General features: G+C 41.2%; 1 protein-coding gene across 2 annotated transcripts in view; it reads right to left on the reverse strand.

The window, feature by feature from the left end:
• The window catches only part of Tbc1d4 (TBC1 domain family member 4), a 162,207-nt gene that overhangs the window by 23,291 nt on the left and 122,812 nt on the right, over positions 1-16,104 (reverse strand). The window contains exons 9-11 of one of the 2 annotated variants that reach the window (XM_021203090.2): positions 12,451-12,525; positions 10,021-10,247; positions 8,138-8,302 (exon numbers count right to left, since the gene is read on the reverse strand). In XM_021203090.2, coding sequence (XP_021058749.1) covers positions 8,138-8,302; positions 10,021-10,247; positions 12,451-12,525 — 467 coding nt within the window. The remainder of the gene's footprint in view (positions 1-8,137; positions 8,303-10,020; positions 10,248-12,450; positions 12,526-16,104) is intronic. The other variant, XM_021203091.2, reaches the window with a different exon arrangement.

Raw genomic sequence — 16,104 nt, forward strand, 5'->3', positions numbered from 1 at the left:
CTTCTCCTTCTCCTTCTCCTTCTCCTTCTCCTTCTCCTTCTCCTTCTCCTTCCTTCTCCTCCTTCCTCCTCCTCTTCTTCTTTCTCTTCCTCTTCTTCCTCCTCCTCCTCCTCTTCTTTACCTTCCTTCTCACCTCTTTGTCTTCCTACTCCACCTCCTAATTTTGCTTGATATGTTTTTGTCTTTGAGATGATCTTTCATGTAGCCCAGACTGGCCTCAATGTCTTTATATGTTCAGAAATGACCTGGAATGACTTCTAATCCTCCTGCCTCTACCTCCTGAATGCTACAGATACAATTGTATACTGCTATGTTCAGTTACCATGGTGTTGCAGATCAAAATCCAGAGTTGCATCAATGCTGGACAAGCACTGGACCAAATGAGCTCTATCTCTAGACTCATGAACAGTTATTTCTAGTCTGGGCTTAATCTTCTTAGAAATATTGCTTCTGGATTCACTAAATTAAAGGTAAAAAGGGATGTAGGTATGAGCTAACTTGCATATTGTAAGTGTCAAGCTGTCTTATGTTAGGAAGTAGCTAATTCATACATCTCACAGACTCAAGTCCCCTTTGATATGGATCCTGGAATAGATGATAACCCCACCGGTGACCAGTGTTCAAAACTCCCTGCAACACTGAAACACTTTGCCTTTATATCAGCTTGGGGGAGACATAGTTCAAGCATTTTCCATTCAGCATTTTTGGTTCAAAGGTTCCCCATCTGTCCTGCTGAATACCCATGGAATATTACCTGCCTTCCTTCTATCACGCTACCTTGCTGGAGTTACTTTTGTTGTCCATCAAATGCAACGTTTACGCTGTCTGTCATAAAAATACCCTGGTTTTCAGCCCACTAAGACACATTTGCACACGTCACAGCGTCTGACTGCAAGCCCCGTGACGTGAGTGAACTGGCAGGCATGTTTTTTATCCATATGTGGAATTCAACTGCCAAAATTCAGTGTCTGAATTGTATACTAATAATACAGGAAGGAGAATATGGACCCTTTACTCATAGATTAAAGCCTACACTTTGCAAAAGCAGTTGGAAATGGGGTGAAGGCTACCCTGCTTCACTTATTAGGAGAGGAAATGAAACTCGATTGGAATGCAGCTCCCAGGTAAAGGCTTAACCACGCAATGAGCATGTGCAGGAACAGCAGCTTACTGCCAGACCAGCATGTGGTCAGAAGTGTGCACGGTGAAAGTGGTCATTTAAGGAACTGAGACTCCATGAAACATTGCACAGTGATTTTCTGATATCCTGACTTGGAATTCAGGGTAAACTGTAGTAGTGGACATAAGGGACAACATTTTTGTCTTTTTAAACTTTCTCTTGTTTGCCTTTTTTGCTTTAAAACTACACTAGTTTTCACTTTAACTTCCTTAGATTTAAGATTTAGGACAAGGATAATGTCAAAGCTAAACTGCTTGTGGTGTCGTCTACAGCAGTGGTGACACTGGGGAAGACAGAACACATCCCACGTACTGTACTCTGTTCTGAACCATCTCAAGTGTGGCTGCTTTCATCCTTACAGTAGACACACAAGGTGGGTGTTATGGTTCCCATTGCTGGTGAGAAACCCTAGGTAGAAAAAGGCTAAATAACCTGCTCGTTTCCTGTGACAACTAGGAATGCAGCCTGAACTCAGAGGCAGGCAGGCCAGAGTCCAGAGCAATGTGAAAGACCTGTGCATTCGCTCCTACAAAGCTCCAGGGCTTTTTTTTTTTAGATTTATTTATTTATTATATGTAAGTACACTGTAGCTGTCTTCAGACACTCCAGAAGAGGGCATCAGATCTTGTTACGGATGGTTATGAGCCATCATGTGGTTGCTGGGATTTGAACTCTGGACCTTCGGAAGAGCAGTCGAGTGCTCTTACCCACTGAGCCATCTCACCAGCCCACTCCAGGGCTTTTAAAAACCCAAGTACCACAAGTGACTCGCCTATAAATGCCTTACTACTTTGTTGGGCAATACATGAGATTCAAAACAGGTATGCTTATTTAAACAAAAGGATGAAGTAAAAATACCTTAACATGGTAGACCATACCTACATGTATGTGTTTTTAAAATAATCAAACACATTATACACATATTTTCTCTTAGTTTTCCATATGACCTGGAGGTCACTTCCTGTTGTGAGTTGTAACATAAGCATGTGTCAGGTCAAGTGCTTCATAGGGGCAGAGTCAGGAAAAGTATTGCATGCCAGGGCTTCCTGTACCTGAGATTTATGAAATTAAAAATAAATAAATAGGAAGCCAGGACAGTGTGGAGAGCTTGCAAGCATTGGCAGGTTGGTGCATTCTTTGTTACTTCCTGCTACTAGGCTCCAATTAATCAAGTGCAATTAATCAAGAACCACAGTCTGAGGAATCTAGAGGGGAAGGGAGAATATGCATCATTCCGGGTGGTCACCACTGAGACCAAGGCTCTGAACACAGACGGCACTCATAAAACATGGATAGAATGTGGTCACTAATGCCTCAAGATGACAGTTTGACGTGTCCTTGGGGAAGCAGATAGAAGCCTGATCTAATGAACTACTGTTATCCCTGGGATTCTGTGAACACAGAATTTTTACTACATGCTTGCTTGCATTAATAAGAATCAATCCACTGGGTACCAGACGGAATGAAGGTGTGCTCATGACAATTTTCCTACTAAGGCTAGAGAGATCCACTTCACACTAATATAAATCCTCTTGCCAGATTTACAGCATGTTCTGCTGAGCTGCAAACTGTCTCCTGGCCCTCCCACACACCCCCAGCACCCAATAAAACCAAGGACCATAAACTTCAAACCCGTGACTGCCCACTGGCAAAATCTTCATCTAAATCATTTTACTGCATCTAAATGCATTACAAGTCGAGACAAATACTGACCCTTCACTAATCCAAAAAACAGCTGCTTATCAAACATGGAAAGGTTGCCCCTCCCTGAATGGCTTAAGAAGCCTGCATAGGGCAACAAACCAGTGAAACTTTGGTTCTTTCCGACATGGCCCACAGTGCTTGATAATTTACAACTGCATCAGCAGCGCTCGCAGGCTGTGCAAGTTCTGGCGTTCACCTGGGCAAACATCTCTCATGCTATGGAAAATCTTTACTGACTAAACCGAACCCAGATTCCGCCACTCTAACAGAAATCACTACGGTATCCTGAGTGTGACCAGATGTGAGAGGTTAGACAGTGGAACAAGGCACGGGGAAAAAGAAAAGAAGAATTGAGAGTTTTACACTCTAGATTCCACATCCTGAGTGCAGAGAGTGAAAAAGTGTTTTGTACATTGGGTTTAAAATATCTCTAGGTAGGTTCTTTGTTTATTCATAATCCTGCAATGTAAGATAAATAAAACCATACCTAGTAAATATATATAACCTTCCCCAGAATCAGTCTAATGCCATGTGAAATAAAACTGTAGGCTAGATGACATTCAAACCCAGAAGACATGAGGCAAAACGCTTATATTAAACTCACAACTTCTTTCCCCTTTTTCATTTCAGTGCTAGAAGCTAAACTCGGAGCCTTGTACGTGTTAGGCAACTGCTCTTCCACTGAACTTGTTTCTCTGTTGGGCTTCTGAAATGGGAGAAATGGCCTTTAAATGGTCATCCTACAATACCAGCCCTCCCACCCCACCCCCCAAAAAAGGTCCATCAATTATAACTCCCAGGAGGGTCTCTTTTTATCTTAGCATTGTGGCCAAATGAGTCTCTGAAGATGTTTCTCTTCATGCATGGCCCATTTTAGAGAAATCTTTAAAACTTTTATTGCAAGGACAAAGAAGTCAAAGTGTTAGGATTTGAAAGGGTGGTGGCATGTTTTCTCAGGAGACTGGTGACACAGGCAGAGTAGGGAAAGTAAAGCAGGCAGAGAGCGGATGCTTATAGTGACATTGGGCTGCACCATTCCGGATGTTTTTCAGAGAAGAGCGACCCTCCAGGAGACAGTATTACCACCATCCTTCCTGTCCATAGCCAGGAACTTGGTGCTTTCCTGACTGTGACCAATGGGACATCGGCAAGGTGTCAGCAGTGTCTCACAGGACCCAACCTGCGAGCAGTTAGGATGAGGAGGAGGAGATTATGTCTCTCCCCAGATGCCCCTGCTTTGGCATGCTTCCTCAGGATGCTCGTTTCTCTATCTTCCTGGGATCAAAAAAAAAAAAAAAAATCCTCCTCATATGCATATAAATCCCTGTCTACCAGCTAATTCACTGTTGCAACTTTAAATTTCAATTGGAATTTTCTTGGAGACCTGGGCTTTAAAGGAATTTCAGTGCAGAATAGAGTAGAAACAGGACTTTAGCTAGCAATGACATTGTACAGGGCTCTCCGCGATCTCTGTCACACCGCAGAGCGAATTTGTGTTTCCACAGCCGTCAGAGTGTGCAGAATGACAGCATGCATCCAGAAGACAACCAAAACCGGATCCTTAACTGATGCGGCTAACCACCGGGAAATAGGGAAAGTCATTAAAGGAAAACGTTTGGAGTGTTAATCACCTTGATTCTGAAGCAGTGTCCTGTCTAGCAACGGGAAAACAGGAATGATATTAGCACAGACAGATAAATGCCCCAAACCAGGATTTAGAAAGACATTCCCTAAGTCATCAATAAATCACAGGCAAGTTAATTCAATCATAGTAAATAATCAGATCGATCAATGAATACAAGTGAATTATAAAATAAAAACTATCCCACAGACACTTCATCATCAATACTTTTCTTTCTCATTAAAAATTATAGAATTGAAGCAATGAGTATCACCCTGCAAAATAACCATTTACTTTGATCAACAAACTTCAATATAAATAATTTTTAAGAAGAAGCTTAAAACTTGTAAAGCAACTCCTCACCAACACAGAAAACTCTGTTGCTGGAATGGAAATGCCGTATTTGGTGAATATCCATTATAAAAGCATTCATCATCAGGCACAGTCATGACTCAGCTACCAAGAAAAATAATATTAACCTTTCAAAAATTAACTCGAACTAAGATATTAATCATAAAAATGCATGTACTCCTTTTCTGCTGCAATTTCAAATCTGTGCAAATGAATCTATCAGCCAACAAACTGTGACATTCAAAAGACCTTGACTCCTTTTTCTCAGTACCCTCACATGAATTAATAATTCAGAACAGCAGTCCTGTTCTAAAATGTAACTCTGTCATTAGCCTATATCCTGCTATGTTCTATTCCCGACTCAGTTAGGAATATTTAGAGATTCATTTATGCAACTAATAAGATATTAGGTACCCAGTGACAGGAAAATTATAGCTGATAATATTATATACCTCCTTCCCTCATCATTATGAATAGTTGGAGATATCATTGTAATTGTATGTACATGATGTTCTCTCTATAAAAAGTAATAATGAGAGATGTAGAGTTCAGAAGCTACTGAATTAAAACCATTCTCTCAAACGTCATCATTCTTGGGAAAGACATCCATCCTAATATATTAAGAACAATCTACTCACACATAGACTAGACTGAAGAATCTACATTTGTGCACGGAGTTTTGTAAATGTATACAGCAAATGCAGCAAAATTATTATTAGTCAAGATAAAGGATTAAAGGAAATCCTGTAATATTTTGTAATTTTCTATAATTTTGATTTTATTTCAAAACAACAGAAATATATATTCTCATCAAGATTATAAGTAGTATATTTATGGCCAAGCAGCTTGTTAGTCAAATAAACCCAAGAACATACATTTTGTTCAATATTTCTATTCTGAAGATATCCATTAATGATACATATGCATGGACAACTGAAAATATATACAATAACTATCACAACAATAACTATCTTGTCCATGCACAAGAGCATAGACAGATGGGTTGTAATATATTAGATAGAAGAGTACATAGCCATAGAACTGATGCACTGCAGCCACCTACAGCAAAGAATGGTTGTCACAAAGCAATGTCAAAAGAAGGCAGCTATAGAAATCAAGGATGTTCCCTCATCCCATGTGAGCACTCCAAAGCAGCAATTCAGAAGGTAGCAATAATCTATGAAATGAGAGTTGCCACCAGACTTCTGGTAGGTATGCTTCCACTGTGGACAGGTGAGTGCTGACATGATGGTGTTCTCTCCTTGGTGACCCACTGAGCTGTGGACATAGAGTTGGCCTGCTTTCCAGTGAAAATGGTTTTGGGGTTTTGTTTTACCTAAACTGTACTTCAGACGACTGACTCTGTGCTATTAAATGAAAAGAGTTGGGGGTAGGGGGGCACCTATTCTCTAATGTCTAGAATCTGTCACAATTGAAGAAAAAAACAAAACATCCAAAAGTCCTTATAATCTTCAATGTTCTGAACATTGAGGACTTTTCTTCACGTTCAACGGCAACACTGAAAATGGCATAGTGACCAAACAGTGGAATTTGCCAACCTCAAACTCATGTGCATATACCCACCTTCTGACTTCAGTACCCTCTCATTAGCATGATGAATAGGGGGGGGGGTATGGGAAACAAGCATCAAAAATAAACCACAAATAAGCATGAATCCCGGAAGGCAAATAAACAACCTACATTGAACAACAGAAGTATCCTCTCTGTATTAATGCCAACCTCTGAACTGGCCGGATGCACGGCCATTCTCTGCTGAACCCTTCAGCTTCTTAACAACTTTTGCTGTCATTTTGAGAAAAGGCTGTTCACTACTTAAGGAAGGAAGATAGGGTTCTCCCTGTATGCCTACATCAACTATGTTAAACCCTTTGAATGGACTTACTGAATGATGTATTTCTGTGAGAGGACAGTGTTAGTGATACCTTGATGGTGAAACTCTTGGTTCTGTACTCACAGCACCTATAGTAGACTATTTCATGCAAACTTCTTCAGAAACTTTTCTCACAATATTCCCCCATGAAAGCTCTTTATTTTATTGGCCTTCTGTCACCAGAAATTCCGTTTGAACCCATTGTACTAAGGCAAAAGAAAATTTCACATTCTTAATCCTGCTAACCCAACATGAATGAGTGGAGCACAAATGGACAAAGGACACTCAGAAATAACTCTAGGATGTATCCAATCTAAGCATTGAATGAGGCCTATCTACTTATACACTAGCTTTCAGATGTCCTTACATCTACAAGAAAAGAAAACAAAAGACTAGTCAAGAAGGTATCAGTGGTACACATGCTGGCTGACAATACACAACTCCCTGCTTGACTACAAGGATTGCCAACCATGAAACAACTGGAAACAGCCCACACTTCCATCAACAGGAAAGCAGATAAACTATGCTAAAATAAGCAGAATACTACACAGTAGTTAAAAAAAAAAAAAAAAAGAATGATTTCATCTAGACACAAAAATAGGAAGGAAATTGGGATTGTTAAGCCAACAGGAACTCCTTAGAGGTATCCTATCATGTCCCATAAACTGACAATAATCCACTTAGCAGTTATAGAACCAATATAATCTCAATTTAGAAAGAGGCCCTTCTCTAAAGCCCATTGTTTCTAAAAAGGGTATGCTGGGAGGGTTATGTAAATTTTCTAGGGCAAAAACAGAAAGGAAAGCTACGAGGTTCAGATCTCTCTCATGTTCTACTGACTTCTCCTGAGCCTATCCCATGGCATACAATGAGACTCAAACATGTAAACCTGGTCGTTGAAAAAAAAGTCAAAGTAATGCCTTAGAGACACCCCACGTACTCACAAATAAAGAGATATTGCACCCATACTGTTAGCATGGCTGCTTTAGTCAGTGGCTTTGTGGTGCCAAAAATATACCCAGAGACGTAAAAAGAACAGAAGCAAGACTTTGAAAAGCTTTCTTACTACATAATGACACCAGGTTTTGTTTCCAACCACTCAAGGTTTAGATTCTGGGATAGTGGCTAAGGATGGCATTTCATAGATCAAATACTTAATTCAAAAAGATATAATCACATCGCCAAAAAGCTTTGTTAAGTACACGTTCTAATTTTTTTTTCTTAATAAGATTAATAGGAATTGAACTCAGCGCATTAGAATCAGGTTAGAACAAACACACAGACACACAGGTTTCACTCTGAAATTAACCGGCCACTTTTTTTTTTTAGTAGCATTATCAATGTATCACCGGAGCAAAATGGCACTTGGCAGACAGCACACCGGTCTCACCTGATTTCATTTTCATACTGTGGGGACAGTCTACCTGAATTCTGGTAAAAGCTTTTCAGGAAAGAGGGGGCAGTGAAGGAAGGGGCGGAGAAGGATGTGTGAAGGCTTGGAAGGCTGGAGGAAGAATTACTCTCCTTGTACATGCGCCGGGCTGACGGGACAAGGCTAAGTACAGAAAACACAGCAGAGTTCTCTTACAATCTACATTTCAGCAGAATCGACACTTACTAAGAAAAAGCACATAGATAGGTACTTGCTACTAATTTACTCTTTCCTTGAAGGGCTGCAAGCTAGAGCTTGCACAGAACTTACAGAGAAGAGCAGGCAGCCCTCTGCTCAGTGGCTAAACTGAAGCTTCCCCCTTCACACGTTGTATCTCTTAACACTTTGGGGACAAAACATCTGTTTACTTGTAGAAGAGACGTCAAGGGTCAGGGTAGGAAAACACAAATCATTACAGGAAGACAATTTACCTGAGGATAAACTGATAATGAGTAATGCAAAGATTAACTATTCTAAAGATACAAGCCCTTCTATGTATTGGTGAATAGCGTGTTTGGCAGATGTCAGTCTCCATATTCAATATCTCTGACTTATCCAACATTATATTCGTGTTATTTCCTATGTAGACCTGAGGCACTGTTAATCCAAAGCCCTGTATCTCCCCCACGGCTCTGTTAATAAACAAGGGGTTTTCAGCACAGAATGCATCTAATTAACATAAAGCGGTACCTTTTTATACTGACGATGATCGAAATTATTTGAAAGTATATGATATGACCTTTGGAGAAATCAGGGAAGAACTAGAAAAGATATCATTTGTCTTTCAAAATGACTTACACCTTTTATTCTTGACAATAGTTTGCTCTTGGGGTGAAAAGAGTTATTGTCTTAAGAAAAAACTAATAGAGTAATTATTTATAAAATCTTGGTTTGCTTATGAACCACTTAATCTACACACACACAGGTTCTAAAGACAATTCACTGCTTTGATTTTCTTTATTTTGATAACCTGTGTGTTTGGTTTTTGGAATTCAAATCAATTCGGAAAATAGCAGTGAAGGCTGTATCATGAGAAGAAAACATGATTTAAAAAAAAAAAACAGAAAAGTAAATCTGATAACGCTTCATAGCAAAATTGGCCTTTTTATACGACATTTTGTCTTCAGATAGTTTTATTTATGTCTCTGACTGACATGGACAGTCAATCCCTCTGTCCACATGAAAGACATGGAGAGAGGGGGGGGGGGAACAGCAGCAAAACATGAATCTGAGCTAAATAGGAAAAAGCTCCATGTTTTACCCTTACCCTGTCATACCTGATGACAAATAATTTTTGTTAAATATATATATATATATTTATTTCATAGGTATCATTTTAGATAAAATGATAAAATGTGTAGTAATTGTCATACGTCGCTTTAATTTACTAAAAGACAGCCAAATGTTCTCTCCTGTGTGAAGGGAGCTTAGACATCTGCCTCAACCTGGTATGTGGCTACAGGCTGACAAGAAGCTGTAGGCTGGACATTGATGTTGCGTGACTCCCTCGGAGCCAGCACTGGAGAGACAGGATGTAATATGTGTCAGGGCATTGGGGAGAGGGGAGCAAAACAATCGAATGCTGTGTTTTCTCTATTATTTCTGGGGCAAAAAAAAAAATTAGAAAGCTTCCCTTTGAAATGTTAGGACTTTCTTGGGGACTATCATAGCCTCACCCTTCTTCGCTTAACTGAGAGACGTGCATCCCTTACTTTCCTGCTTCTTCTGAACCCTAACGTCTTGTGAAAGCATGAAATACAACCCACCCTGACTCCAAAGTGACCCAAACAGAATGACATTAAACTTTGCTGTCCCATAGTGGGGGACAGGCCAGGACCTACCTGCATTGCTCGCTGGAGCTCTGCCTCAGCAGAGGGGACCGTAGGCCGTGGGCCTTGCCATCTTGCAAGTTCAACTTCCTCCTTGAACTTGAAGGTGGGTGGCTGAAGGTGTGAGCCCGTCTTCGGAACTGTGGAGAGTCGGAGTCCTCCTCCGGGAAGGCGTGCCAGGCGGAGGACAGTGGGGAGGCTGGCGGTGTCCCAGGAGGAGAGTCCCCTGGCGAGAAGTCCTACAACAGAAACCAACCACGGGGAAGGTGTCTGCCGCCACCGGGCTCGCTAACAGACACCAGACACTCAGGACTGAGCGGTGAAAGGGGACCTGGCGTCTTCCTGACTCATGACAGAACTGTTCTGTTTTTCTTTTTACTCAACCCCGGTGAAGATTAATCTGTTTCACCACAACCCACGGCTGCTGATAAGCAGGTGTCTCAGAGCATCCGAAAAGATGCTCAGGAAAGCAAGAAGTCTGATAAGAAAAGATGCTCCTCCCCTGAGGGCTGTGGTAAAATGCTAGGGCTACTATAGCCTTCCCATTGTTGCCAGAGAGATGAGAAGAGGCCATGACCCAGAGAGGGCGGAGTCTAGTGCAGGGGTCTCCTAACTTCTGACCTATGGCTCTGCACGTTTCCAGGACCATCAAAACAGTATCTCAGTGCCTCGGTGCCTGGGGCTCCGTGCAAAGCCTTTGGAAAAATAAATTTAAAGCCCGTGAATTATCTTCCTCCACTCTGGATATTTCTGTCCAGTGGCATGATCCCTGTGGTAAATTTCTTTGAAAAGACATGAAAAACAGGAAATGAACCAAAGGGAGCCCTCTGGAATGCCTCTCCCACCCGGTGAAGAGACAACATAAATCTTTCAATCCAGTCAGGTATGCTACTTAAACGGGCACCACAGCGAAATGGCTTGATGAGCCGGGCTCTGGATAACAGACACATACCAACAGGTCTCCGGTGCCAGCAAAAGTTTAATTAAAAAAAAAAAAAAAATAGGGTTTTCTTAGGGCACCAAAGGTCGATAGTGCCCCAAGTTGCATATTGCAGAAAACAGGAAACAGGAAACCCGCAATAGGGCTGTCTGTGAGACAGATGATGAGGTTGCCGCTGAAATAGAAGGAAAAACAAAAAGGAGGAAAAAAGGTAACACGGGAAAAGAATAACAACAAGTAGGGGGCTCATGTGCATGTGTGTGTTTGTTGTCTTGTGTGTCCGTGTGTGTGCCTTGTGTGCATGTGTTTGTGCTTTGTGTGTCTGTGTGTGTGCCTTGTGTGCGTGTGTTTATATCTTGTGTGTCTGTGTGTGTGCCTTGTGTGTATGTTTGTGTCTTGTGTGTCTGTGTGTGTGCCTTGTGTGTGTGTGTTTATGTGTCTGTGTGTGTGCCTTGTGTGTGTGCGTTTGTGTCTTGTGTGTCTGTGTGTGTGTGTGTTGTGTGTGTATCTTGTGTGTCTGTGTGTGTGCCGTGTGTGTGTGTGTTTGTGTCTTGTGTGCCTTGTGTGTGTGTTGTGTGTGTGTCTTGTGTGTCTGTGTGTGTGCCTTGTGTGTGTGTGTTTGTGTCTTGTGTGTCTGTGTGTATGCCTTGTGTGTGTGTATTTGTGTCTTACATGTCTGCGTATGTGTGTGTTGTGTGTGTATCTTGTGTGTCTATGTGTGTGCCTTGTGTGTGTTTATGTCTGTGTTTATATTGTGTGTCTGTGTATATGCCTTTTGTGTGTGTGTGTGTCTATATGTGTGCCTTGTGTGTGTCTGAGTGTCTATGTCTATGTGTATGTGTGTATGCATGTATATGTGTGTGTTTATGTGTGTCTGCATATGTGTCTGTGTCTGTATGTGTCTTTTTTAAACATAATTATTTATTTATTTTGTGTATATGAGTACACTGTAGCTGTCTTCAAACACACCAGAAGAGGGCATCAGGTCCTATCACATGTTTGTGAGCCACCATTTGGTTGCTGGAAATTGAACTCAGGATCTCTGGAAGAGCAGTCCGTGCTCTTAACCACTAAGCCATCTCTCCAGCCCTGAATGTGTCTTGTGTGTGTCTTGTGTGTGTCTGTGTGTATGTGTCTATTTATAGGGTGGTAACTGGATGCTTCCGTTTGTTTGACTTTAAATCAACAGTTGCTCAAACACTATATGCAAATTATCTGTAGTGCAAAGCAAAAGAGCAGAGTCAGGCAATGAAGGGCATACCATGTTCCAACAGGAGGGATCTTAGCCAGACGGAAAATAAACTGCTGGTACCCAGCATCTTCTCATTTAAAACAACAGAGCTTCCAATATTTATTTATCAAAAGATTAAAAAATTTAAAAAAAAAAACAAAAAACAAAAAACAAAAAACCTCATCACAAAATAATCAGGCATGCATGTTTTACCATGGCTTTGGCTAAGAGCAGTGTCTGGTAATCCAGAGAGCTGTGACCAGATAGATACCTTCTCTGAGGCCAGGCTGTTGGAGCGTTCAAAGCTGTCCACACTTCCAAGCCGACCTCTCATCCTGTTAGCTCCCTGTGTGAAGAGCGCAGACAGGATCATTAGGAATGCAGCTTGCAGTTGTACAGGAAACGTTCAGAAGGTAATTCCTGGTTTTCACTCCGCCTAAGCGGGTTACTACAGATGTGCTTCTCAACCCACCAGCGCACAGAGCACACAACTCTTCCAAACTGCCATTGTACCCCACTCAGCTGTTGGACAACTACAAAGATGCCTCAAGCATTGGGGGTTACTCTGGTGTCAGCCTCAAGGGTTTCTCATGCACAAGATCAGTGAACGTGTCAGTAAGTCTCACCTCACGCAGACAAATGCAAATGTGGGCAGGACATTAAGATACCAAGGAAGCGACACACACCTTCCTCACAATGTATTTTAAACATCACAATTCATAATGAATATGTAAAAACAGAATATAATGTAATCACAGTCCTTGAGAGGTTGAGGCAGGAGGATTACAAGTTACACATTTGATGATAAGAACTTCAAATCCCTAAAGAGAGAAATTGAAGAAGATCTCAGAAGATGGAAAGATCTCCCATGCTCATGGATTACCAGGACTAACATAGTCAAAATGGCCATCCTGCCAAAAGCAATCTACAGATTCAATGCAATCCCCATCAAAATTCCAACCCAATTCTTCACAGAGTTAGAAAGGGCGATTTGCAAATGCATCTGGAATAATAAAAAACCTAGGATAGCAAAAACCATTCTCAACAATAAAAGAACCTCTGGTGGAATCACCATGCCTGACCTTAAGCTATACTACAGAGCAATTGTGATAAAAACTGCATGGTACTGGTACAGCGACAGACAAGTAGATCAATGGAATAGAATTGAAGATCCATAAATGAATCCACACACCTATGGTCACTTGATTTTTGACAAGGGAGCTAAAACCATCCAGTGGAAAAAAGACAGCATTTTCAACAAATGGTGCTGGCACAACTGGCGGCTATCATGTAGAAGAATGAGAATCGATCCATTCTTATCTCCTTGTACAAAGCTCAAGTCTACATGAATCACTGCTTGTGGACGTTGTACATCGTGGTGCGCACTAGGCTCCGCACCACGATGTACAACGTCCACAAGCAGTGGCCTAATCGGCCATCACTGGGAATAGAGGCCCCTTGGTCTTGCAAACTTTATATGTCCCAGCACAAGGGAAGGCCTGGGCCAAGTAGTGGGAGTGGGTGGGTAGGGGAGCAGGGGCGGTATAGGGAACTTTTGGGATAGCATTTGAAATGTAAATAAATAAAATAAATAAATAAATAAATAAATAAATAAATAAATAAAAGAAATAAAAGGTGAATGAAATTTAAATCTGAAAAAAAAAAAAAAAAAAAAAAAAAACAAGTTCCACATTTGAAGCCAGCATGAGCTTCAGAGTTCAGGACCAGCCTGAACATTTATTTTGTCAAAATCATGAGCACTGGCTAAGCCTGTACAGAAACCAGAGTTCTGTCCTTCAGAGTCTCCAAAGGGCCTCCTATATTTTATTAGTTTTGCTTTATTCATTATTCCATAATGCCAATAAATCAATTCATTTTATAAGCTTAGATTTCAGTCAATGTCACTGCTAATGACTGGCTCTTGGTAGACATCTCAACGCAATCCAAAAAACATGACATAACATAACAGACATCTCACGTTCCACACAAAAAAACCTAAGCCAAATAGAGGAAACAGAACACAGAGGTGAGTGGAGAAGCAATCATGCGCAAGGTCTTAAGAGGTGACACATTAGAGACACAGAGAGCTTCTAAACAGAGTGACCAGAAACACAAGTCAGGTATGGACCAGCGCCTCTGCAAAAAGAAGAGATATATAGCATTTCAAAATATTTGCTGTTTTTAAATCCACCCTCAAATATATTAATAAATTATATATATATATATACATATACATACATACATACATACATACACACATACATATGTGTGAGTTCAATTTGGGAGGTTGGAAGGAATTACATTTTATTTTAATCTTCAATCCAAGTAATGCCTGTACAAAGTCCCAAAACTCAAATTTTGCTAGCCAGTCTTACAATGCAAAGTTGTACTACCACCTTCTTCTCTCACACTTGGAACTACACCCCCAAAAGCAAGTCCTGCGATGATTTACGCCAGCGGTTCTCAACCTTCCTCATGCTACGTCTCTTTGATAAAGTTCCTCATGTTGTGGGGACCCCCCCAACCACAAAAGTATTTTGTTGCTACTTCAGAACTATGATTATATTCCTATAATGAGTCATAATGTAAATATGACATACAGTATATCTGACAGGGGACTCCCCCAAAGGGGTTGCAAGCCCCCCGCCCCTGCTGAGGACCACTGACGTGTACTGATGCTTCCAGTACGCCACATGTGGTATCACTCCTTAGTCTTTCTGCTTCAGACAGGATCTGGAAGACGAATTAAGTATTCTTGCTTGTTTTAACAAATATTCTCTCTCGTCCCCTCCCCCTCTCTCTCCCTCTCTTTCCTCCTCCCTCCAATGTCATTTTATCACCAGTTCAATCTGTCTTTTTTACTTTTATTATCCTGCCTTTGTAAGGACTGTTTGTGGTCATCTACATAGCTCCACAATTTCATATGATGGCGTCCTGTGTCTTGTCTCTTCCTTTCTCAAGGTGTTAATGACTTATTCGGTAGTCACGAAATTTTCCAACAGATCATAGTGTGGGCAAACATCACATGATCCAACAGTGACAGTCTTCATCTTTGAACTCAGTATTGAGAACTTTGTCCTCCTGGCCCGACCTGGACTGGATCTATAGAGCTTCCTGGTAGCCTTTTCACCATCAACCTAAACATTTCCTTTGAAGCCCCTGGCATTAGACTCCCATCTTCCTCTTTCTTGGTGTTCTTCCTCGTTTTGGTGGCACACATTCACCAGGTACTTTCTGAGAAAGGGGATGCTGGGATGGCGTTCATCTTGATTGACATAGCTACAAATATCCCTATTCTGTGCTTACATTTCACTAGTAGTTCACATGGATGTTTGAAAAGCTTCCTTCATCATCCCCTGCCCTTGATCGGCATCCTTTGTTCACAGGCTTTGTGGCTCTACAGCTTCTGTGTACCTGGCACTGTTTCCCCTTTTAAGCAACGGAGACTCCATGACGACACGCCTTAATGTGAACTTTATCCACTGCTCAAATGTGCATTTGTCTGAGTCTTTTAGATCTAGAAAGCCATGTTCATTAGCTCTAACATATTTTCTTTAACTATTTGTTTGAAAACCTGCTCTGTGTCTTCTGGGAGCTTTGCCCTTTGGTGGAGCTCCCAGAACATATGCCTTAAAGTTTTATACTGTTCCGTTTTCCCACTGAGTTGTTTTCTTCTATCTTCCAGATGAGTTGCTTTTCTAGCCTTCTATTGAACTTTTCCTTTGTAGCTACTACTGACAGCATTCAGAGCGCTTCCTTTCCCTTAGTTAATTGTTTCATACTTATGGTAGCCTGTCTTGCTTTACAAAATAAATTATTCTTATCCATGATCTCTCTCTCTCTCTCTCTCTCTCTCTCTCTCTCTCTCTCTCTCTCTCTCTCTCTCTCTCTGTGTGTGTGTGTGTGTGTGTGTGTGTGTGTGTGT

This window comes from Mus pahari, chromosome 8 (assembly GCF_900095145.1).
Source record: "Mus pahari chromosome 8, PAHARI_EIJ_v1.1, whole genome shotgun sequence".
NCBI lineage: Eukaryota > Metazoa > Chordata > Mammalia > Rodentia > Muridae > Mus > Mus pahari.